Source organism: Schistocerca cancellata, chromosome 4 (assembly GCF_023864275.1).
Source record: "Schistocerca cancellata isolate TAMUIC-IGC-003103 chromosome 4, iqSchCanc2.1, whole genome shotgun sequence".
NCBI lineage: Eukaryota > Metazoa > Arthropoda > Insecta > Orthoptera > Acrididae > Schistocerca > Schistocerca cancellata.
In genome coordinates, this window is record NC_064629.1 from 727,297,176 (window position 1) to 727,323,924 (window position 26,749).

Sequence of the window (26,749 nt, forward strand, 5' to 3'; positions counted from 1 at the left end):
TAAACTGAAAGCAAACTAAAATTCACAACAGAAATAAGTTGTAAAGGAAGAAGGGACAGAAACCTAGGAAATAACAATAAAAAATGATCATTTCATAGCTTTTAACACCAAATATTAGACATTTAATTTTCACAGAAATTTACCACAGTTATAACAATCTGACATCAATTTTTAGCTTACATGTTTTACAGATTTGCCATTGAAAAAGTGTATACACTAATATAAATATCCATATTACAACTGAATGAAGTAGTTGTAATTTCTGTTTCTAATGTGACTTCATTCTCTGACACAGCAGTGTATTCTGCAAACTTTTCTTCAATTAACACTGTTATAATTTTGAGACATAATAACAATCCATACATAAGCTTTTACATTAAGCTGCACATAAGGGTAAGAAATTTTCCCAAATAGTTTTTTAAAGTGGAAGTACTAAACTTGGTCATCAAACTGTTGCACAGTTTAAATAACTCTCAACATCAAGATAAATGTATTGGTTCCACAAGCTATCCAAGTAATGTAATTCCACAGCTGTTACAAAATAAAAATACTACACCCTCCCCTCCACACACACACACACACACACACACACACACACACAGAGAGAGAGAGAGAGAGAGAGAGGGAGAGGTAGAGAGAGAGAGAGAGAGAGAGAGAGAGAGAGAGAGAGAGAGAGGAGGAAGTACACGTATCAGTAACAATCATCATCCTTGTCATATGAGTAACAGGTATTACTCACAGAAACTGACAATGGTCAATGAATTTATACTTAAATATGTTTTACTTCACACTACTAATCTGTATCAGAAATCACAAGAATTACGTCAAAAATAAAGTTACTTAGGATTTTCAGTGAAACTATGTCATTTTTTCTGCAGTAACATGGTTTCTGAATAATAATGCACAAGGTCAACATATGTTCAATAATTTCAAAGGTCAACAACTTTCAATCTCAGAGTTTTAATTTTGTAACTTTACATCAATAGTCTAATATTTCACAGCATAGTTAACACATAAAAGTTTCACAATTTTTTGTTTCAGGCTCTCTCTCTCTCTCTCTCTCTCTCTCTCTCTCTCTCTCTCACACACACACACACACACACACACACACAGATTTATGTGGGTGATCACTATCTTCACTCTGATTAAAGTACCAAATTGTCTCCCAGTAATACACTGACAATTACGACAATTTGAATAGTCAATGAGACACTAATAATGCATACCTAACATATGTATACATTTAACATCCACTTTTTCTTTTTACTTTACAATGTATGTATAAATTTCCATGTATAACTGATAGAAATCAAAAGTGCATGTCTTTCAATGAAAATTTTGTGATTATTTGCTGGTAAGAGAATTACAATACCAATTAACCAAAAACAATCATAAGTATTAATTCATATTCAGCAATCTCATATGTCAAATACTCCTATTCTGCAGAAGTAGATTCTCACACTTAACCACAATTACAATAGAATAGTCAATGATAACCCAATAATAGATGCCTGCCATATGTATACATTGAACATTCACATTTTTTTAAAGTTTCCAATGTATGTATAAAGTCCCAGGTATAACAAATTGAAATTAAATGTGTATACTTTTCAATGGAAATTCTGTTAATGTATGTATAAATTCCCAGGAATAACCAACTGAAGTTAAAAGTGCATACTTTTCAATGGAAATGCTGTTAATGTTTTCTGGTAATGGAACTATGCAATAAAAATACCAATTGACCAAAAACAATAACAAATATAAATTCATATTCAGCAATCTAACATGTCAACTACTCTTATTCTACAGGTTATTCTCACAGTTAATCACAATTAGACTACTCAATGAGACACCAATAATAGACACCTATCATATGTAAATACTGAACATCCACTGTTTCCTCTTTTTTTTTTTTTTTTTTTTTTTTTTTTTTTTTTTTTTTTTTTTTTTTTTTTTTTTTTTTTTTTTTACTTTACAATGTATGCATAAATTTCCAGGCATAACAGACTGAAATCAAAAGTGCACAACTTTCAATGAAAATTCTGTGAATGTTTTCTGGTAACAGAACTATGCAATAGCAACAACAATTAACCAAAATAATAATGAATACAAATTCATATTCAGCAATCTAACATATCAACTACTCTTAGTACTGCAGGAGACTCTCACAGTTAATCACAATTAGAATACTCAATGAGACACCAATAATAGACACCTACCATATGTAAACACTGAACATTCACTTTCTATTTTTTTAGTTTACATTGTATGCACAAATTTCCAGCCACAACTATTTGAAATCAAAAGCACATACCTATCCATGAAAATTCTGTGAATGTTTCCTGGTAACAAAATTACGTAATGACAATGCCAGTTAACCAAAAAAAAACAACAAATATGAGTACATATTCAGCAGTATAACATGTCAACTACTCTTAGTTCTACATGTGATTTTCACAGTTAATTGCAGTTAGATTAGTCAATGAGACACAACTGACATACACCTACTATATGTAAATGCTGAGCATCCACTTGTTTTTAGTTTCTAATGTATGTTTCCAGGCATAACCAGTTGAAATCAAAAGTGAAAATGAAAATTCTGTGAAAGTTTTCTGGTAACAGAATTATGCAGGAACAATACCTATAACCAAAAACAATAACTAATATGAATTCATATTCAGCAGTAAAGCATGTCAACTACTCTTAGTTTTACATGTGATTCTCACACTCAATCACAATTACAATAGTCAGAGACACACCAATAATAGACACCTACCATATGTAAACACTGAACATCCACTTTTTTTTAGTTTACAATGTATGAAAAATTTCCGGGGATAACTGATTGAAATAAAAAACTGCATACATTTCAGTGGAAATCCTGTGAAAGTGTGCTGCTAACAGAATTATGCAATAACAATATCAATTAATCAAAAACAATAACAAATATGAATGTATATTCAGCAATCTACATGTCAACTATACTTAGTTCTACAGGTGATTCTTACAGTTAATCACAATTAGAATAGTCACTGAGACACCAATAATAGACACCTACCAATATGTAAATACTGAATATTAGCTTTTTTTATAGTTTACAATGTATGTATAAATTTCCAGACATAACTATTTGAAATCAAAGTGCAACCTTTCAATGAAAATTCTGTGAATGTTTTCTGGCAACAGAATTATGCAGTGACAATATCAATTAACCAAAACAATAAAAAATATGAATTCATATTTAGTAATCTAACATGTCAACTACTCGTAATTCTACAGGTGATTCTCATAGTTAATCACAATTACAACAGTCACTGAGACACCAATAATAGACACCTACCATGTGTAAAAACTGAACATCCACTTTTCTTTCTTTTTAGTTTACAATGTATGATAAATTTCCTGGGATAACTGATTGAAATCAAAAGTGTAAACCCTTCAGTGAAACTCTTGTGAAATTGTGCTGGTAACGAAATTATGCAATAACAATACCAGTTGACCAAAAACAATACCTAATATGAATTCATATTCAGCAATCTAAGATTTCAACTTCACTTAGTTACACAGGTGATTCTCACAGTTAATCACAATTAGAATAGTTACTGAGACACCAATAACAGACACGTACTATATGTAAACACTGAACATCTACTTTTTTTTAGTTTACAATATATAATAAATTTCCAGGCATAAATGATTGAAATCAAAGCACATACCTTTCAATAAAAATTCTGTGAAACTTTGCTGGTAACAGAATTATGAAATAACAATACCAATTAACCAAAAACAATAACAAATACGAATTTATATTCAGCAATCTAGCAGAATGTCAACTACTCTTAGTTCTACAGATAATTCTCACAGTTAATCACAATTAGGATAGTTAATTAGTTAATGAGACACCAATAATAGACACCTATCTTATGTAAACACTGAACATCCACTTTCCTTTTTCCTTTTTTTTTTACTTTTTTTTTAATACAATATACGTATAAATTTCCGGGAATAACTAATTAAAATCAAAACTGCATACTTTTCAATGTAAGTTCATGCTAATATTTTCTTGTAACAGAATTATGCAATAAAAATAAGAATTAACCAAAACAATAACAAATTTGAATTCATATTCAGCAATCTAACATGTCAACTACTCTCAGTTCTGCAGTTGATTCTGCACATGCACACGCACACATATACTTGCACTGCTGCACATGCAGGTGCACGTGCACACACACACACACACACACACACACACACACACACACACAATTCTGCCACTCAAGACTAGATTCATAAAAAGATGGGCACAATAACTCATTTTACTTCTTTGAAAAACTTTTCATATAAAAAAAGTAAATTATTTTGTACATTCATGATTTTCTATTACAACATAAATGTAATAAAAAATTAACAAAACATACATCATGCACAATTTTACATATATCAAATGCACATGATTATATATGGTATGTGCTGCAGAAACATTTGACCATCATTTGGTCACCATCTGCTCTGTAGTATTCAAGCAAGGTAACTGTAGGTATCTCTTTGGTTCTCTGCTCGTTCCAAATATTCCTTCTCAATTAGTATATCAATACATTTCTGTAAGAATTCAAGACAACAATGATTATTTATGCATAAAACACAATTATGTCTTCATTATTCATAATAAATCAGTTAAGAATTTCAGTGTCAACTATAAAGATCAATCTGATATTAAAGCTACAGAGCTGTAAGGATAAAATAATCTTATTGATCCCACACCACATGTTACTTACTTTGATAACATGAACTCTGGGCTTAAATCTTGATGCCAACTGCTCTAATACTTCAGCAACAAGTTGCTGGTGCTTCAGTGTTTTTCTCATTTTCAGTATTCTCACTATGGCTGCCTGTATTAATATTTTGCGATCTTCTTCGATAGTCTTCTGTGTTGCCTCTTGATCATGTCTCAATTCTGATTTCAATGGTATGTTGATATTCACCCTGAGTTTCTTACTGGAAGAGAGGGAAAACTATGATGAGGGTATTTAATATACAGAATATTATTATTTTCAAACAGAAATTATTACCAGAGAAACTGCCACAGGCTGAAAAAAATTATTCATAAGAGGCCTTCAACACAAGGAGGTTGTGTCTTCAATACCCTAATTCTATCTATTTTTACTATGCATTTGAATGCAAATTACTGAACAGATAAAGCTAGTGAGTGACTTACTTTTTGTAGCTTGAACATAATGCTACAACAGAAGTGGGTTGCAAATCGCTCTCGTCATCTTCAGACTGAAGTAGCTTTGTTTTCATGAGAACTTGAATGACCTGTACTAGTACATCGAGACTAATTTGAGTTGATTCCTGAAGCTGTTGCACTGTCCAGACCTCACTCAAATTATACTGCAATAATACTGCCATCTGGAAGGTTGATGCCTGTAATGTATACCTGAAACAAAATATCATTTTGATGGAAACATTCAACAGAACATTAAGAGTTTCATAGTAATGGCAGTATTAAACTATGTACTAAAGAAAGGTTGATGCAAACATTCAGCTGAGCAATAAGTGTTTCACTGTAATGGCAATATTAAACTATTTATTAAAGAAAGGCATCCAAAAACACTGGAAAACAGGTACAAAAAAGGACCAAACATCCTCACAAACTTTTCAGTAATGTTATCAGGTCTGCAGCTCAATAGAAAGAACTTTTTTCCCTCTAAGTTGATACACTAATTTTTAAAAAATGGTATGAGCATTAGAGCTTAACTTCTGACTGACACCAAATATTAAGCTATGGTAGGAAAAGAAACTGAGCATGGGTTTATTGAAGGAAACATATAGCATTTTGTCTGACATAATTTTTGGAAACCACTGTAAACCTAAATAAAGACTGAATGAACACTAATCGTTTTGAATGCAAGTCTAAACCACTATACCAACTTGTCCACTCTTATGAAGTTGTTTAATCATGCCTTATAAAAAATAATATTTCTGTCAAGTTTCTGTTGTTGACAAATGCAATATGGCCAGGGGAAAAGCATATAAACATTTGTTAATATGTGAAATTAATTTAATGCACTGAAATGAAATCTATAGACTGACAGGTATGAAAGTGATTAAGATGCAATGACATCAGTGCAAAGCATTCAGATATAGTGAACCTGCAATATAATGAATATGTAGTGACAAATGAAATTCTGTGCCAGATTGGTCTTCAAACCTGGATTTCCTGCTTATCACAATCAGTCACCTTAATCATTTGGCTATATCAGCCCATCTCCAGGCCTAATTCAAACATTCATTTTATTTATGTTTCCACAAATGATTTCTGAACATTACTACAGGGGTTCTCCCATAAGGTATGTGAGAATAGCATCTTTGGGGGAATGAAGTCAGTGGAGGACCATGACTTACCATGCAACAAAGGCTATATGCATAGTGATTCAAAAATACAATTGCAAACCTGATGGACAGGTTCCCTACAACAAAACAAGGCAAAAATTTCATATAAGCATATGTAGTTTATTAAGAAACTTTGTGTTCAACACATCAGTTACACGTTGTAACTGAAATAGTTATTAACTTAGAAACTCATAATAAATGTTCAAAATGTCCTGTTGCTTCCATAGACATATGCATTTGCTGAATCATGGCTTGTCATGCCCTTTCAAATACTCTCTGTTCCGCAGTGTTCTGTGCCACATTGATGAAGAGTTTTTTCATCCATCTTGACAGCTGCATGAACAATTTTTTAAGATGCCACAAGAGACATAACTCCAAAGAATTCACTTTGGGAGAATATGTAGCACATGGAACTGGTCCTCCCCTACCTATCGACATGTCATGTAGGTACCAGTCAGTTAATCTCAAACACTAAGACTAAAATGTGGTGCAACATTATCATGCCATCTAGGATACTATGAGTCAAAGCTTTCTCTGAATGAGTGCTCTGAAGTTGTTGGGTTGCACTTGGAAAGCCACCTAATGTAAACTTTCATTAATAACTCAAAAACTAAGGATTTTTGGACATTTATCTTGTTTTGGTGTAAGGGACATGTCCCAAAGCCTGTAAAGTCATTTTTTAATCACATTGTGTATGAAATTAATTAAACACACTGAAATTAAATGGACAGATTGATGGGATGTAACCAATGATGATGCACTGACATGGAATGATATCAGTGAGTAGCATCTTTGGTAGAAGAGTTTACAGATCATAGATGGAAACATCAGTGACAATGAACACTGGAATCAGGCCTGTAGGTATGCTCAGAGAGTGTAAAGATTAATGTGACTGCTCGCGATAAGCAGGAAATCTGGGTTCAAGTCCCAGTATGATACAGATTTTCAACTGTCCCTACATATTAATTGCATTGCAGTTTCAGCATATAAGAAAGGTTTGCTCTAACTTAATGTCACTGTATCTTTCTTCAGTTCACTCTCATCAATCTATTCATTTCAGTTCAGCACATTTAATTAATTTCATATACAAGATTATTCATAAGTACCTCCTGGGCTTTAGAAGATGACTACAGAAAAATTACAACATACAGAAAAAATGACACATATCAGTGTCTCTCCAAGTTTTGATTCTTAATACACACTGTGGCATAGTTGCGTGGTGTGCCCCTTGTGGGCAGGTATCTTAGAACACAGCAGATAACGGACCAATGTTTGTGTGCTTAGAGTCTTGAACTTGCTAAATGTGGTTCAATTTTGACTTTGTACCAAATAGGAGGTAAAAAGACTCCAACAGAGAAAATAATCCATGGGAGTTATAACACAGTCTATGAGGTTGGCTGTTTACAAGGTGCAGAGAAAACAGCCATCCAAGATCTCCAGGAGAGAAGATGGACTGTGCGTGGGAATCATAGATCAGGATCCCAAAGGAGTCAATGACTCGTGTGACCAACTGCAGATACCATGGTCAACTGTCTGGCCCATTTCACATGAATGTCTGCATGTAAATCCATACCAGCTGCAGTTATTGCATGTGCTGACTACTTCTGACAATGAGGTGCATCCTCATTTTTGCAACGGCTTCTATTGCTACCAGTGGAAGACGGTTTTCGACAGATGTTGATTCTCAGTATTGAAGTCATGTTTCATATTATTGGAAAGACATCTACTACTTTAAGTGTCTCATTTCATAATCTAATTCCCTTAGCATCACCTGACTTAATTTGACTACATTCCATTAGCCTCACTTTGCTTTTGTGGATGTTCATCTTATATCCTCCTTTCAAGACACTGTCCATTCTGTTCAACTTACCTTCCAGGTCCTCTGCCGTCTCTGACAGAATTACAATGTCATCAGCAAATCTCAAAGTTTTTATTTCTTCTCCATGGATTTTACTGCTTGTGCAATACACAGACTGAATACCATCGGGGATGGCTACAATCCTGTATCACTGCCTTCTCAATCACTGCTTCCCTTTTGTGCCTCTTGACTCTTATAACTGCCATTTGGTTTCTGTACAAATTGTAAATAGCCTTTCACTCCCTGTATTTTACCCCTGCCATGTTCAAAATTTGAAAAAAAAAGTATCCCAGTCAACAATGTCAAAAGCTTTCTCCACGTCTGCAAATGCTAGAAACATAGGTTTCTTTTTCCTTAACCTATCTTCTAAGGTAAGTCATAGGGTCAGTATTGCCTCACATATTCCAACATTTCTACGGAATCCAAACTGATTTTCCCCAAGGTTGGCTTCTACCAGTTTTTCCATGTGTCTGTAAAGAATTCGTGTTAGTATTTTGCAGCCATGACTTATTAAACTGATAGTTTGGTAATTTCACACCTATCAACACCTGCTTTCTTTGGAATTGGAATTATTATATTCTTCTTGAAGTCTGAGGGTATTTCACTGCCTCATGTATCTTGCTCACCACTGAATACAAAAAACCACAGTGGAAAAAGAACTGTAGATGAATATGCTATTTTTGTTAGTAACACACACCACTTCACATCTCCCCCTCCCCCTTGCCAGCCCCACCTACACAATTTTTACAATACACATTCTGTACAGAGTTACAAAATGTTTCTTTTCCCCACCACCACATGAAGTCTTAAGTAATTAGGACCTCAGTAGTATCATAACACACCTTTCTAATTTGTGTGGATTTTAAAATATACTAGTGCTGTAGTATTCGGCAACCACTTGAACCAGGAATCAAATTACTGAGAGCCCCAATGCATCACAAGAATTATGTAATTATGTATTTTGAAAACTGACAAGGAAGGAAGAATAGAAGAATGAGAGGAAACACACACATGAACATTTTTTTTTTCTTTTTGTTATGGCTTAAAGGATTAAACAGTGAGGTCATCAGATCCTTGGTCATGAGACAGGTCACCCGGAGTTAGTGAGGTCAGATAGAAATTTAACTGAATTCTGGAAGCATGTTGAAATGATAAAATCCAGATGCTGAAAGCAGTATTGATACTAGAGCTGATAAATAACTTAATGGGGATTAAAAATATATTGGTTAAGCAGGTATGTAGGTCAGGGAGAAGACAAGGATTCCTCCAGAGCTCATCTCTGGTGAGAGAAACACAACCCACATCTGACCCCCATCCATGTGATTAAGGGCAAAGGCTGTTACACAGTAAAGAACATCTTCCAGCCAGGAAATTTGTTTTAGTGAAAGTGTGTAGGCTAACAACGTAATGGGCATCAGTTGGGATGACAATAATAAAATAAGGGGAGAGAACTAATCAGGTCAGTAGATGGGTGGGGCATGTTAAGCATCCCTCAAGGCTCTGCACGCAACAGTGGCCATACCTCACATGAACCCCAAAGAATTATAGTTGAAGTGTTAAAAATGGGAACAGCACTCACTATTCATCACAGTGCTAGCACAAAACAGAAAAACTCATGTGGCAGGAAAAGGGCTAATTGCATGTAAAAGCAATTAAAGCAGAATAAAAGACGGATACGGATGAGCAAGGCAACTGGTAAAGGAAGTATGGGTTGGTTCAAATGGCTCTGAGCAGTATGGGACTTAACATCTATGGTCATCAGTCCCCTAGAATTTAGAACTACTTAAACCTAACTAACCTAAGGACATCACACAACACCCAGTCATCATGAGGCAGAGAAAATCCCTGACCCCGCTGGGAATCGAACCCGGGAACCCGGGCATGGGAAGCGAGAACGCTCCGGCACCAAAAGTAGTTAAAACATTATATCTGAGAATAAAAACAACTTTCATGGAGACAACAAGGGATTAGTTCAACTGTACATGAGTCGTCGGCCAATACTGGGGGCAAAGAACCCAGAACACAATGCGGAGTTTATTAGAGGGGGCAGTAGCCCACCAAAGATTGTTCCTAACTCTGAGTGAACAATTTATTTATTTGTACCCATAAATCTTCACTTGGGATCACCAAAGTGAATGTTGAGCAAATAACCACTTCTATAGCCAAATGTCCGATCCAGTTTATTCCCTGGGATACCCACCGGACTTGGCACCAAGGTAAATATGACTAAGTATCCAGTTTGAATAAGGTCAGAGACAAGATCATGAATATCACATATCAGAGGCTGACAAGACTAACATCAATCAATAGTCTGGAGACTTCTCACTGAGTCAGTAGGGAGGTCAGTTAAATAAACCATAGGGCTCCGTTAATGGCCAACAGCTCCATTGTAAAAACGTTACACATTCTTGGCTGCAAATGTTATTCCTGACTGATGGGAGATGTAAAAGCATATCCTGCCCTATCTCTGGGTTTAGAGCCTTCGGTGTAAATGATAGTAGCATCCTGATATTCTAGAAAACCTGAGAGGTAACGATGTCGAAAGGTCATGGGAGCAAATGAAATTTTGGTCCTTGAAATAGATGAGTCTTCATTTGTGATATGGGTACTAACCAAGAGAGCGTTTGCGGAAAAACATGGCAAGTCTAAGGAGGTTAGATGGAGGTCCCAGCAGAGGGCCTCAATGTGATCCCACATGAGGTCAAGGGTCAACACCCCTTGTATGTAAAAAGAAACTGATAAGATAGATGATTAGGAAATTATCAGATGGTGAATGTGTAAGTGAGAAAGAGTTGATACTGTCAGAACTAACAAGTAAGAGCCCACTTTGGTAAGAAGACTATCTACGGGAGTAATCTGGAAGATGCCAGTGACCAGTGATGGACTAGGTCCAACAATTTCAAAGCTGAAGGTTCCACTCAGCCATAAAGATGGCAACCATGGCCCAATCAGGACAAGACCTGGACGCAGTAAATATGCAGTAGAGTAGTGAGATCCTCATCCCAACTATTGTGGGCAAGTAAGCAGAGAACGTTAAGCTTTTGAATGCAGCTAGCTTTTAGTTGACAAATGCGGGGCAGCCATGTTAGCTTTTTATGAAATAACAATCCCCAAAATTGGGACTGTGCATCAACATAAATTCATGACTAGCATTTTCACAAGACAGAACTGAAAACCATAGGAAAGGGTCCAAGAAGAGGCCCTTCAGACGGCACCTTGGAGCTATAGATTGGGAGCTAAACGAAGTGCAAAAATTGTTGACAAATAGCAGGAGGGGGGAGGGCATGAGGGAGGGTGCAGGTCACTTGCTTATTGATGATGGAGCTGAGGGAGATTGTAAGCCTCAAAAGCAGGCTGTTCCAACGGAGCTCCAGGGAGCCAGAGTGCTCCGGAGCGCTCCCTGTGGCAGCTCGGAGCCCGCGTGGAGGGGGAAAGCGAACTCACTGCCCTCTGGCAGCATGCAGCCGCAACTGACACAATAATCCATGTTCAATGACAGCTCTGACTAGCCGCGGGAGCCCTGTACCTCTATTGGAGGATACCTTTCTATTCATTGAGAGCGATGGTCATCCGCAATGTCTTGTACGTCATAAAGTATTTAATTCTGCGAAGAGGTACAATATACAACGACATTATACACGTCTTCACGTAGCGCACTACGATCAGGTAGAAGGCGTTGCATGCAGAGAACTGGTAGCCAGGCTTAAGAACGACATAGCAGGAGACGTAAGTTCAAAAACAGTTTCGTAATATGGAGGGTATCAAAACATGCAACATAGTTCGTGTTCTGTAATGCGTTTATAATTTTCAGGTGAATGAGAGCGGAGAAAACACAACTGAATCTGCAATTTGAGCAAGCTACAGGGTCGCTCACATCATTGCGACAAATGGCAAGCCATTTTCGGTGGGACCACTCGTAAAATCGTGCATGGTAGCAGTTGCACAATGTTTGTTTCCAGTGGAGGTGCAGGCAATTGAAGGGGTTTGCCTGTCAAAGCAAACAATGTCTCATTGAATCCTGGACATGTCAGCGGATTTAGAGACACATCTCAGGAAAATGGCGGAGAGCTTTGTTGCATTTTCGCTAGCGCTTGACGAAAGCACCGACATATCGGACTGGGCTCAGCTTGCAGTCTTTGTGCATGGTGTTGACATGGAGCTGCAAGTAACTGAAGAACTCTTGGATGTGGTACCACTTGATTAAACTGCAACAGGACGTGACATTTTTGAAGCTGTTTCTGAATCAGTGGACAATATGAATTTGCCGTGGGATAAGCTCCATTCTGTAATGACAGATGGTGCACCACAAATGATAGGGCGTCATGAAGGTTTTGCTTCTCGTTTGAAAAATAAACTCAGGGACGAATTCGGGAAAGACATTTTGACTCTTCATTGTTTTATTCACCAAGAGGCACTGTGTGCTGAAACAGTAGAGCTAGGTGGCGTAATGAAAGATGTCGTGAAGTGTGTGAATTTTGTGCGGCATCATGGTATGAATCATCGCCAATTCAAAGGATTCCTGAAAGATATGGAAGTGGAGTATGGGGATATACCTTGTCACAGTACAGTTCATTAGCTGAGTCGGGGAAAAGTTCTTGATGTTTTCTTTGCCATTCGTGAGGAAATATCCCTTTTTCTCGAAATGAAAGGGGAAGAAATGTGTTGTCTGAAAGATACAAAATGGATATCAGATCTGGTGTTCCTAGCTCATATAACTATGCATCTGAATAATTTAAATCTGTCACTGCAGGGCAAAGGGCAGCTAATCGTTGACATGCACGACCAGATCAAAGCGTTCATGGAAAAGTTATGTTTATTTGAGAGGCAGATGAGTAATGGACATCTAACATCCTTCAATCATCTTGCTTCTTTAAAACTACCTGAAGGTACTACTTTCGGTTATTACCAAGCAAAGTTAAAGCAGCTCATCACATCATTTGAAACACGATTCCGAGAACTCACTAGTTTGGAACTGGAACTTAAGGTGTTCAGCACTCCTTTTTCAGTTTCCCACGATGACTTGTCACCGTCACTTCAATTGGAGATAATTGATTTGCAAAATTCAACTTTGTTAAAGAGAGGTACTACAACACGTTGGATCTGTCGTGATGGTATCGTTCATTACAGCAAAAAAACGTTTCCCAAGCTTCACAACAATGCTGCTCAGATCATGTGCATGTTTGGATCTACGTATTGTTGTGAGCAGCTTTTCTCAGCAATGAAAAGAGTAAAAAGTAAGGAACGATCATTTCTTCAGGATGCAACAATGAAGGCCATCCTCCGCATTAACGCTGCGAACACTTTGATGCCCGATCTTTCTGATTTTGTAATGAAAAGAAATTGTCAAGCTACAGAGGCCCAATATATTTACTATGCAATTTCTTGTAAAACAGTTGTTTCTTATTTATTTCCTGAACATCGTATTTCCTGGTGTAGCATGTCACCACGTCTTAGCAGCTAAGAGTATGAGGTTGCCGATCTTGTAAAACGCAGCTGGCACATCAAAACGCTTGCCTTGCCACATGCCTCAGCCAGCCGTGCCACGTGCCGGTGTGCCAGCCCACTTAAATGGTCACAGCGAGCGACACGGCTCCCTGGAGCAGGGAGCGCTCCATGGCACACAACGGAGGCAATGAGCTGGAACAGCCTGCTCAAAAGCCTCAGTCATGGATAAAGTAAAATGTGATGGAATCAAGTGCTGGCATGTGCCTCATGCATATCAAAAAAGATTGTTATGTGGTGTTGGCATGAAGAAAAAGCCTGTCAAATTGCTGTTCCAAACAAAACTACTTGTACACAGTCAATTGTGGATCATCCCTCTCAGAAATCACACTGGCAAGGAGGAGAAAAGTCCAATGATTTGACAACACAGCATTATTATTGGCCTACCATCCTGTCAAGCAGTTTGCAGAGAAAGTTGGTGAGGCTAAATGGTCAGTAGCTGTCAATGGACAAGGGTTTCTGCCTGGTTTAAGGATTATGATGATGATGAAGAAGAAGAAGATGATGATGATGATACTATCTCAGTATTGCAAAGGGAAAATACCTTCTAGCCAAAGATGTATGAAGATCCTGAGCAGACAGAGTCTTTGAATAACATTCAATTGTTGGATCATCTGATTATGAATTGTATCAGGGCCTGGAAGCAATTTCCAATCAGTGTTAGCTTCATTATATGTTTTGGCATGACAGGGGGGTGGGGTTTAGAATAAGGATATGTCTTCAATTTGTGTTTATGAGTTCGAAAGGTAGGTGGCTAAGAAAATGATGCCAATGCTGCTGCAAAGTGTGTCACAAAGTTATCAGCAAGAACCTAGAAATACCACTATGGAGGAAGACACCCAGGACAGCTGTTGATCTTCAATAGCAAAGTAGACAATGGGGTTTGAACAATATGGAAGATTATGAGGCATAGGCTCTCAAGGTGGAAAGTCAGAACTCACAGCGCTCCTTCTTAGAGCATTTAATTAGACAGTGAGCCTTAGCAGTGATCTGCTTCAAAGTGATGAAGGTGGTTTAGTCTTTTTGTTTACATTCAGAGCTGCAGAAGTTCTATTGATTACATTATTAATGGAGAGCAGCAGGCTACTATCAGTTTTCAGTAGGTATGTAATGCACAAATCATGTATCTCGACTGACCTTGTACAGAAATCCCCTGACCAAGAGAACAACAAGAAACACTTCAACTCATAACTTTCGACGTACTTCTTTCTGACATTGTTTGATACCACACAATAAGTAACCGTAACAACAAATACAATAGCAGCACCATGCAATGATTCACCGGGCAAGCAAGCTGCCTGAAATTCTAACACAGTGCAAGCAGATAGTGTTGTGATGATGCGGTGAGGTTTGGCAACAGGTATCATGGGATTGGCAGAATGCAGTCTGTGCCTCCCACATGGGCTCACCTCCCCTCCCCCCAAGCCCCCATTGCTGCTTCCATCATAGCTGTCAACATAATTTTGAACAGACTATAATTCTGAAAATTTAATACACTGTTTGATGTAAATTCCAGCACCACCATTTTTTGTGTGTTTCTTAAAAGTTATGTCAGCTATAATGTGTCCCTGAGTGATAAATCAGTCAACTTGATTTTTGGCTAGGCAGTGTTCTGAGACACATATCACCTCTACATCCTTATTGCTACAAAAATGTTGTAGTTCTAACAGCTTATTTCTTATGCAACTTGCAGCAACACAAATATTTTATTACTGTTTTTTCCTCAATCAAGCACTCATCAGACACGGTATATTCAAATCATACACATTGTAATTGTCTATGTTGAGGTTGCTGGAATGTTTACTTTTGTTAAAAAAGCATTATCATCAACACACTCAGTCTTGGTAGAAATCAATACCATTTCACCATATTGGAAGCTATAGTCTAAAGATACATCACTTTTGTCTCTGATTTCATATGAATCATACCTGAAGTCATGACCAACAACTGCCTTTCCCTCGCTGTTGATGGGGAACCCAGATACTCTATGAAATCATTTCCCTATCGTGATTATTTCAATGTATATTATATTTTTAAATTGCCTGCATACATTTTATGTAACTTTATTTATCTTTTCTACTTCCTTATTCAAACAGCACCAATTATGTAGACATTGACGATGGGGTACAGAAAAAAGACCGCATCTGCATTTCTGAATTCATGCTGCCTAGGTTTCATCTGCATTTCTGCCTAGGTTTAAGGGAAAACATGAAATCTTTTGCATCATTCTTTGCTGTGTCCCTGCAAGAAAAATAGAAAAAATCACTATTGTTTAGCCCAGAAATCTTTTCATGACTGACTGCAGTTGCTGCCTTGAATTTTGCACCTGGTTTTACCATATGTTGATCTAATATCTACATATACTTCGCAATTTGGAGGCTATAAGTGTAAATGTCACTTTTACATGTACTTGTTGTGGAAGGATCACTGTTATTTGGTCAATAATCACTACAGGTACCCATGGTGTCTTGAATCACATTTTCTTCATTGTTACTTTTGTTAATGAGTGATCTTATCACATGGTTCCACACTGTTTATAGTTTTAAATAGTCTGTATTAGGAAGTATTTGGAAACAACTGGCACTCACTAAATTTCCATGCACTACACAGTGGTTTTCACTTTATGTATGCTGTTTTTATATAGCACTTTTGTCCACTGTTCTGAATCGCTTGGACTATCTTGCAGAAGATATACCCAATTTTGTTTTGCTGGCGACTCAATTTTTTCTCTCTTAAGTTTTTAAAGAATTGCAAATTAGAAACACAATCTTTCAGCTTCATAAATTCATCTTTACACTTTGTACAACTTATTTTTCCACTGTGCAAGTTACGATTTTTCATGATAGTACTTTATGAACTATCACACTGGCCGCATTCTTGTATATTTGTCTACAATATTAGTGTGTCACAACTGGAATCAGTCAACACATACAAACAGCTGGATGAAACAAATTGTATGGATATGAAATGGAATTGTGACATTAGCTCAGTCATAGGTAAAGGAGGTGGCAGACTCAGTTAATTGGCAGGGTATTATGTAAATGCAGTCAGGCTACAAAGTAAATTGTTTACAGAACACTTGTGTCGCACATGATAGAACGTTTTGTGTGATGGATCCATACAAAACAGAAATACCTGGAGATATTAAACATCATATGACTCCCATACAGATCGTGAAGAATGAGTAGACTAATTACAGTGTGTACAGATGTATTTAAGCTGTCATTCTTCCTTTGCTCCATACACGATTGATAACTTGTCAATAAGAAAAGTAAATGAAATATAAAATTTTATGAAAAAAGAAGGATTACAAATCAATGTTCAAAACTAAACAAAAGACAGAAATTAAAAAATAAGTAAATGTAGGAATGAAGGGCAAAGCATGAAACGTGCTAACAGCTTGAAAAAGTATATAAACTCTGCAAATAAAATATGAAAGGAGGTGGTAAGCAGCAATGACTCAAATTTCAAAAAGAGCTTTCTAACAAACTGGAAATCAGTATTTCAGTGTACACAAGGACTGTGAACTGCTGAGAGAAAGAAAGATGGTTCATACAGTTAACTATGTATAAGAAGTGAATGTATCAAAAATGTTAAGAAAGTAGATGTTTTAGGAGTACAGGAGACCATCCATCAAAAAGCAGAAGTATTGGCTTGTTGACAGGCACACACAGAAAAGAAAGGAAACTTGCTAGTTTTCAGAATGAATGCTTTCTCGTGCTGGCAGTTTAATAAATGCGAAGGAATGATCAACACTAAGCACTCCAAAACATATTTACATGAGAAAAGATATAAAATCTGGCACATCAAAAACGGGAGGACGTATTATTCCCAAAGATGAAACACCTTGTATGAAAATAAAGAAGGGAAAATTTGGTTAACAAATGTCACAGGAGAAACAAAATCTTGGGAGAAAGAATTCTTCTGATAAGTAAGCACATAACCTGAGGCAAAGAAGGTTTTCATCAAATTGTTTATATGGAAGGTATTATTGCATCAAATTCCATGGCAAATAACTGACAGTATAGACAGAAAAGATTTAGAAGCAACTTAACAGTATAATTTCAGCTCTTTTGAGAAAGCTTGATTCAAGGATGCTTGTGTTTTGGATATAGAAAGGAAAGACCTTAAAGAAACAAAACTATACAAAGTGAAAGCTATAAATCACATTCATTTCCACAAACACTCCATACAAACTTGTTGAAATGAAATTGCTCCCAAATAAAATTTTAATGACTATCTGACAAATACACCAAAGTAAATGGATAATACATAGATGGTCAGGGAGGTGGCAAAAGGGGGTGGAAAATGACTGACTTCCACAAAATGTTGATTTCTGTAGAGAGGACATTATTTTATTACTGACTGCTAAATAATTTCTCATGAATGGTCACAGTAAGGTCTTCCTCTATACAGTTTGGTATGGTTATTACAGGGCTAGTAAGATCTAAGTTTTTAAGTGCAATATCTGGTTGCTGTCAACCACAGCCTTTTGTGTTTAGAGTGAGCCCCATAAATTTCAGAACATAATACAACCAAAACAAAGATAAATACTCTGGTTTACATCAGATATCATAAAGCTTTCATAAACACACTATAACTTATACATTATACTACAGGCTTACAACAAAAGATGCATAACTATAAAAGTGACATTATTTTCTAGCCAATAGATAAACAAGCAACAAACCTGTTTTTGAAGCAGTTTGTAACCAGTTCTCCTTTTGACAAGTTATGCAACCAATGCAGCTTCCTACCATTGTGCTGGGTGCCATAGAACATTGCAAAACGTTGTAAACTACGTTCCAGCTGGAAAAATAGATATAAATATCATAAAGGAGATAATATTTTTTCAAAGGTACTTCACATTTATTTCAAGTGTTTTCATTCAACAATCACAACACTTATTATTACAGTCTTGTTATTTAAAATGTTACAGATATCACAGAATTTTTAAACAGGGCCAGCCATAATGTAATAGAGCTGAAAATTATTATACAATTTCTATATGTTGTGAATCAAAGGGGAGATATAATGAAACAAAACAATGCCAGTGAGGAGAGAAAAAGCTCATTCATAACACTAATAGTGAAACACAGGTAACAGTGCTGTGTTTGCAGCAGTAAGTTGTAGATAGGTAAAAGATAAAAATTTTATTTTTTGATGAATTTCCATGTTATTTTTCTCAAATTTGGTGCAATTTCTCAAAAATTTAATTGTTACTTTCTAAAGGCTTATTTTTCAAGTATGTTCTTCATTTGGGTTATATTTCATCATTTTTCAGTGTTATGTTCAAAATAATAGTAATTCCATGTATCTCAACAGTTTGGCCAAATCTTTCAACTGGTCACCACTTCAGAGACTTTTCCCATCCCTAAGCTACCCCTGAAATCCTACAGGGAAAAAGGACCTACTGTTTAATCCAAACCATTTGTCATTTCTGGTGAACCTACACTTTCTTGAGATGTAAAGGCTAGGTTAAATGTAGACTGAAATATTCTGCAGTCCAACCAGGTTTTGATCCTGCAACTTTTTGGTTTCCAGGGATGCACTTTACCACTCAACTAGCAGGTGCGACATGTCCATATATCATGTAGGAAAGTGTACAGCAATATGCCACAGATAATGTTTACTGCATATCTAGATTTCCATCACTGTGTGGCCATCTTCAGTGCAGTACATGTAAGTTAAAACATTGAAACAACTTATATACACACATAATATTCATGTCAAAGATTGAGTTCACACTGAAGGTGGTCACACAGTGAGTAAAATCTGGATATGCAATAAATGTTATTTGTGACTGAGCACTGTACCCTGTATTACTTAAAATAAATACAGTTGCTGGGCACATCTTTTTCCCCATGGAATCAAACCTGATGTTCATATACACTCCTGGAAATTGAAATAAGAACACCGTGAATTCATTGTCCCAGGAAGGGGAAACTTTATTGACACATTCCTGGGGTCAGATACATCACATGATCACACTGACAGAACCACAGGCACATAGACACAGGCAACAGAGCATGCACAATGTCGGCACTAGTACAGTGTATATCCACCTTTCGCAGCAATGCAGGCTGCTATTCTCCCATGGAGACGATCGTAGAGATGCTGGATGTAGTCCTGTGGAACGGCTTGCCATGCCATTTCCACCTGGTGCCTCAGTTGGACCAGCGTTCGTGCTGGACGTGCAGACCGCATGAGACGACGCTTCATCCAGTCCCAAACATGCTCAATGGGGGACAGATCCGGAGATCTTGCTGGCCAGGGTAGTTGACTTACACCTTCTAGAGTACGTTGGGTGGCACGGGATACATGCGGACGTGCATTGTCCTGTTGGAACAGCAAGTTCCCTTGCCGCTCTAGGAATGGTAGAACGATGGGTTCGATGACGGTTTGGATGTACCGTGCACTATTCAGTGTCCCCTCGACGATCACCAGTGGTGTACGGCCAGTGTAGGAGATCACTCCCCACACCATGATGCCGGGTGTTGGCCCTGTGTGCCTCGGTCGTATGCAGTCCTGATTGTGACGCTCACCTGCACAGCGCCAAACACGCATACGACCATCATTGGCACCAAGGCAGAAGCGACTCTCATCGCTGAAGACGACACGTCTCCATTCGTCCCTCCATTCACGCCTCTCGCGACACCACTGGAGGCGGGCTGCACGATGTTGGGGCGTGAGCGGAAGACGGCCTAACGGTGCGCGGGACCATAGCCCAGCTTCATGGAGACAGTTGCGAATGCTCCTCGCCGATACCCCAGGAGCAACAGTGTCCCTAATTTGCTGGGAAGTGGCGGTGCGGTCCCCTACGGCACTGCGTAGGATCCTACGGTCTTGGCGTGCATCCGTGCGTCGCTGCGGTCCGGTCCCAGGTCGACGGGCACGTGCACCTTCCGCCGACCACTGGCGACAACATCGATGTACTGTGGAGACCTCACGCCCCACGTGTTGAGCAATTCGGCGGTACGTCCACCCGGCCTCCCGCATGCCCACTATACACCCTCGCTCAAAGTCCGTCAACTGCACATACGGTTCACGTCCACGCTGTCGCGGCATGCTACCAGTGTTAAAGACTGCGATGGAGCTCCGTATGCCACGGCAAACTGGCTGACACTGACGGCGGCGGTGCACAAATGCTGCGCAGCTAGCGCCATTCGACGGCCAACACCGCGGTTCCTGGTGTGTCCGCTGTGCCGTGCGTGTGATCATAGCTTGTACAGCCCTCTCGCAGTGTCCGGAGCAAGTATGGTGGGTCTGACACACCGGTGTCAATGTGTTCTTTTTTCCATTTCCAGGAGTGCACTTACAAATAATATTGGATTTTTTTCCACTGCACATCACATTCACTTCAATTATTGAGAAAAAACATTTATGTTAAACTTATTAAATCTAATCAATTAAAGAACAAATAACTCTGCAACTAAACACTATTGAAAATATTTAAAAAGAAAGCAGTGTCATAACTTCCAGGTTCTCTTCAGACACATTAGCCAACACTTCATTACAGTGTGAAAACACCTGCTTGGGGTCTATATTTGAAGGTGGAAGCCAAACTACCTTCAGTACAACAGTAGACATTTGACATCGCTCATATTTTCTGTTTGCATGGAAAGTTGCTTTTCCAGTAAACTCTGAAGGGATTTGAAGAACACTAAACTGCATAAACTTCCATTCCATGTATACATAACAGGCCATGTCAAACTTCCTGGCAGATTAAAACTGTGTGCCGGACCGAGACTCGAACTCGGGACCTTTGCCTTTGCATTTAATTAGACAGTGAGCCTTAGCAGTGAGCTGCTTCAAAGTGATGAAGGTGGTTTAAACTTTTCGTTTACATTCAGAGCTGCAGCAGTTCTATTGATTACATTATTAATGGAGAGCAGCAGGCTACTATAAGTTTTCAGTAGGTATGTAATGCACAAGTCATGTATGTCAGGCAAAGGTCCCGAGTTCAAGTCTCGGTCCGGTACACAGTTTTAATCTGCCAGGAAGTTTCATATCAGCACACACTCCGACCACAGTGAAAATCTCATTCTAGGCCATGTCAACATTAAAAGAGTTCATTATGACTCTAGTGCTAAAATAAGAACCTAGGACTGTTTACACAGATTTTCACGGATCTGTGGCCATAAGGGTTGGCAGCCTAGTTTGAAGTTGCAACACAGTGCCTTTCAATCCTTCTTTCACTTCTGCCTGAAGTATTTCTTTCTTCATGTTTTTAAGAAGTTTGCTGGTTTCACCACCAAAACTTCATTTTCCCACAGTAATGAATCCATCTTCTAGCAATTGTATGAGGTGCATTCAAGTTCTAAGGCCTCCGATTTTTTTTCTAATTAACTACTCACCCGAAATCGATGAAACTGGTATTACTTCTCGATGTAATCGCCCTGCAGACGTACACATTTTTCACAATGCTGACGCCATGATTCCATGGCAGCGGCGAAGGCTTCTTTAGGAGTCTGTTTTGACCACTGGAAAATCGCTGAGGCAATAGCAGCACAGCTGGTGAACGTGTGGCCATGGAGAGTGTCTTTCATTGTTGGAAAAAGCCAAAAGTCACTAGGAGTCAGGTCAGGTGAGTAGGGAGCATGAGGAATCACTTCAAAGTTGTTATCACTAAGAAACTGTTGCATAACATTAGCTCAATGTGCGAGTGCGTTGTCTTGGTGAAACAGCACACGTGCAGCCCTTCCCGGATGTTTTTGTTGCAGTGCAGGAAGGAATTTGTTCTTCAAAACATTTTTGTAGGATGCACCTGTTACCGTAGTGCCCTTTGGAACGCAATGGGTAAGGATTACGCCCTTGCTGTCCCAGAACATGGACACCATCATTTTTTCTCTCTTAAGTTTTTAAAGAATTGCAAATTAGAAACACAATCTTTCAGCTTGGCGGTTACCCAAAATTTTTTTGGTGGCAGTGAATCTGTGTGCTTCCATTGAGCTGACTGGCACTTTGTTTCTGGATTGAAAAATGGCATCCACATCTCATCCATTGTCACAACCGACAAAAAGAAAGTCCCATTCATGCTGTCGTTGCACATCAACATTTCTTGGCAACATGCCACACGGGCAGCCATGTGGTCATCCGTCAGCATTCGTGGCACCCACCTGGATGACACTTTTCGCATTTTCAGGTCGTCATGCAGGATTGTGTGCACAGAACCCACAGAAATGCCAACTCTGGAGGCAATCTGTTCAACAGTCATTCGGCGATCCCCCAAAACAATTCTCTCCACTTTCTCGATCACGTCGTCAGACCAGCTTGTGCGAGCCCGAGGTTGTTTCGGTTTGTTGTCACACAATGTTCTGCCTTCATTAAACTGTCGCACCCACAAACACACTTTTGACACATCCAAAAACTCCATCACCACATGTCTCCTTCAACTGTCGATGAATTTCAATTGGTTTCACACCACGCAAATTCAGAAAACAAATGATTGCACGCTGTTCAAGAAAGGAAAACATTGCCATTTTAAGTATTTAAAACAGTTCTCATTCTCGCTGCTGGCAGTAAAATTCCATCTGCCGTATGGTGCTGCCATTTCTGGGATGTATTGACAATGAACACGGCCTCATTTTAAAACAATGCGCATGTTTCTATCTCTTTCCAGTCTGGAGAAAAAAAATCAGAGGCCTTAGAACTTGAATGCACCTCGTAACTTGGAAGGAAGGAAGATCAGGATTTAATGCCCCATTGACACTGAGTTAATTAGAGACAGATTTGTAACTTGGAACAGAGATAACAGTTTTACCCAGTGATGGCACATTCCTTGACACTTTTGCACAACAAATTGTACTAGAAATGACATGTTTTTGAGTGATGTTAATCTCCTGCATCAATTACATCGCATTTTTTTGTAGCACAAAACTGAATGCAAATACCACCAAATACAACTTTATTTCACAAACATATAAACCAACAAAGTGCCTCCTCAGTTTGATTTTATCAACCAGTCACAGCTTGAGATGTCACACAAATATGTTTCTGTGATGTCACACAAATGAGTTTCTGGCTGATAGAAGCAAAGCAAACTGAGCAGGCATGATTTACATGATTGCAAAGTTTAAGTTCCATATTTTGTGGTTGCCATATTTATACTTGCTTGCTACAAAAAAAAAAATAACTGTTTAACTGATGCACCACATAAGACCTCTCTAAAACTCATTATTTTTTGGTACAATTTGTTGTACAGAAAAGTTAGGAAATGTGGCACCAGTAGGTAAAACTGTTACCAGAATGGAGTTCGTGGGAATTGGGTTTCTCCATCTGATGTCACAGCTAAGGCATTAATTCTTCATGCAGGAAATGAATAATCATTTTAAGATTACGTACATCGAGGAGAATGTTGTGCCTGTGGTACAATGTACCTAGGAGCACATGATGTTTCCTGGTCAGGGTTTCAATCTAGTAACTGATTCTCAAATCATATGAAGGGATGCACACTAGAAATTGCCATATGCAGTTTCCAGCATTTTCTACAGTTTTTGTTGTTGAGAGACATGAGGCTGCATTTTGTGCAGAGTTTGTAAACATTGTGAGCTCTAGATATTTAAGTGCTATGTATTGAACCTATATGGAGGTTAGAGAGTCTTATGGTGAATAAAATTCTGTATATTTTTAAAACTATTTATGTAACATGTGGACGGTTCATCAGTCATGCACCTTCTTGTACTTTTAAACAGGTTGCCTTACCATGAAGCATGTAATATTTGGAAGTGAACTGAGTTTCTCTAATGTCTTAACAATTTTTCCTATCTTGAAAATGGAAATTTGTGTTAGTTGCCAATAACTTCTATTTAAAAATGTTTTTAACTACTAACTGTGTTTTGATAATTAGTCTTCTTAATTTGATTTCACTTACTTATTTCTGGTGTGTTGTACAGTAATAATGTAGCACAGAACTATAAAATACGGTATTGACATGATTTTTTTTTATTGCAAAACTTTAAATCTGAATAGAATATTTATTCCTAGGTACTCATGACCATGTTGTACATCACAACAATTCTTCACATTTGCAAAAACCTTGCATTTCTGGAGTAATTTTTGCAATTTCAGAAAAGATGCAGCACACATAAAGTGAATGCTATCATTTCAAAATGGAATAAAGAAATATATCAAACTCCTTTTACAGGGCTGGCTATAGGCTAAAGTCTGAAAAGTGTTTCAAAGTACAACACTCCCCCCTACCTCAACCTTGAAAAAAAGTTAAAATCCAATTTCACCACTAGATAATTATCATTTACCATATTGGTAACCTGCTGCCTTAAGATTTATAACATTTTTACATGGAAATGAAGAAAATTCAAGTTTTACTACATTTCACGAAAACAGCATATTTTGCATAAGATTGTCAAAAACCTCCAGGTTAGCATTATTTGTCATGTTATAATTAATACACAATTTAATGGAGCTAACAAGGCATGGCATACCCAAAATAATTATAAAATATGGGAACAAAAACAAAAGTACCAATATGAATAAAAATGTAATGGTGGGAAATAAAATTTGATAAAATAAATACAGAAATTTTGTAACTAAAGAGAAGGAGTAGTGAAGGGTGACTACAAGCCAATGAAGACAAAAAGAAGCAGAAAAAACTGAAGAAATCAAGAGTACAGTCTTGCCCAATAATGTAAGAGCAGCAAATTTTGTAAACTTTAAAAGAAATTGTACAGGAAAAGGAAAGATAGTAGCACCTAATTTTCTGCTAATATCATTCAGAGCACTTTGAGCAATACAATATTATGAATTTCTGGAGAATTTAGTTTACAGAGCTTCTACATTAATGCTGAACATATTTATGTACACATTTTTTGGCACATAGATGTTTAGCAAAGCCATAATTTACATCCAGGTGTGCTTCAGTCTTGCATTATATGTCCCAAGCAACAAGTAAAAGAAAATACCAAAATATTTCAGTATTTTTAATTTCACTATTATATCTAGTAAAAACGCATCAAACAAAATAAAAAACATTTAATAGTTCTCTCATTTTCGACTAACTTTTTGACTGTAGTTTTATCTGTACAAGTGATAAATATGATGCAGAAAATGAAGATAAATACTAACTGTATTTTTTACTAGCTGTTAAACCAAGATATGTACAACAAGCCATGAGTTAATGTTTGAAGCCTGACAAGCTTTTGTGTTAATGGGTTTGAAACTGGTCAAAACATATTACTATCTTACAAACACAATGAAACAAAATAGTCCCATATAATATCAAACACAACACTAATAGCTGATAGGAATTAAATATTTTCTTATTTTCTTTCCATCACTTTTGCCTCCTTTTCAAATTGGATCTCCACCCTGATCATCAGTCTGAGTAGGGTCAAGTCCACTGTCCAGTTATGTAACACCATCACACAGTCTATTGTCTTTTTTGGTATTTCTTCTCTATCTGCAACCATGGTTTTTCATTAGGCATGAAACGAATTGCACTGGACATAAAAGTTGGCCCAGGGATTTCTGAACAAAACACCTTGTAGAGTTACAGGTTACTAAGGAGGAAGGACTAACTGTACTATCTGCTGCACACACTCCTGGGATTACATCTGCAGCTGCCTCTAAAGTCTTATTCAGATTTCCACCAGTACAATACTAGAAATAAAGAAAGATTTTACATTGGCAGTCACAGAACAGCACTTTACAAAAAGGGGCCTCAGTACGCAGGTATAAAATTAGCTAATGCACTGCCTAGTGCAGTCGTGGCTCTTCCTACAGTTAAACTGAAACATCAGCTTAAGAAATTTTTAGTAAAACATCCTTTCTACACATTAGAAGAGTACCATACTTATATGAAGAACAACAAATGCTTTGTGAAATTATGTGAATAGAAATCAGTAAACATCTTATTGTAATTTTGTTGTAAATTAATGACGTATTCAGAAGAATCTGTCTTGTGTATAGTACAAATAACTTTAATCGTTACTGTTTCTTTGTACATGTGCAGTGTACCATTTGATGTTGAATAAA

The 26,749-nt window shown here is 37.6% G+C and overlaps 1 protein-coding gene across 3 annotated transcripts in view; it reads right to left on the reverse strand.

The window, feature by feature from the left end:
• Positions 1 to 1,042: 1,042 nt before the first annotated feature.
• Positions 1,043 to 26,749, reverse strand: part of LOC126183795 (cullin-1-like) — a 221,017-nt gene continuing 195,310 nt past the window's right edge. For all 3 annotated transcript variants that reach the window (XM_049926033.1, XM_049926034.1, XM_049926036.1), the window contains 4 exons: positions 18,447 to 18,565; positions 5,219 to 5,440; positions 4,779 to 4,998; positions 1,043 to 4,602 (listed from right to left, as the gene is read on the reverse strand). In XM_049926033.1, the coding sequence (XP_049781990.1) occupies positions 4,522 to 4,602; positions 4,779 to 4,998; positions 5,219 to 5,440; positions 18,447 to 18,565 (642 nt within the window). In that variant the 3' untranslated portion in view covers positions 1,043 to 4,521. The remainder of the gene's footprint in view (positions 4,603 to 4,778; positions 4,999 to 5,218; positions 5,441 to 18,446; positions 18,566 to 26,749) is intronic.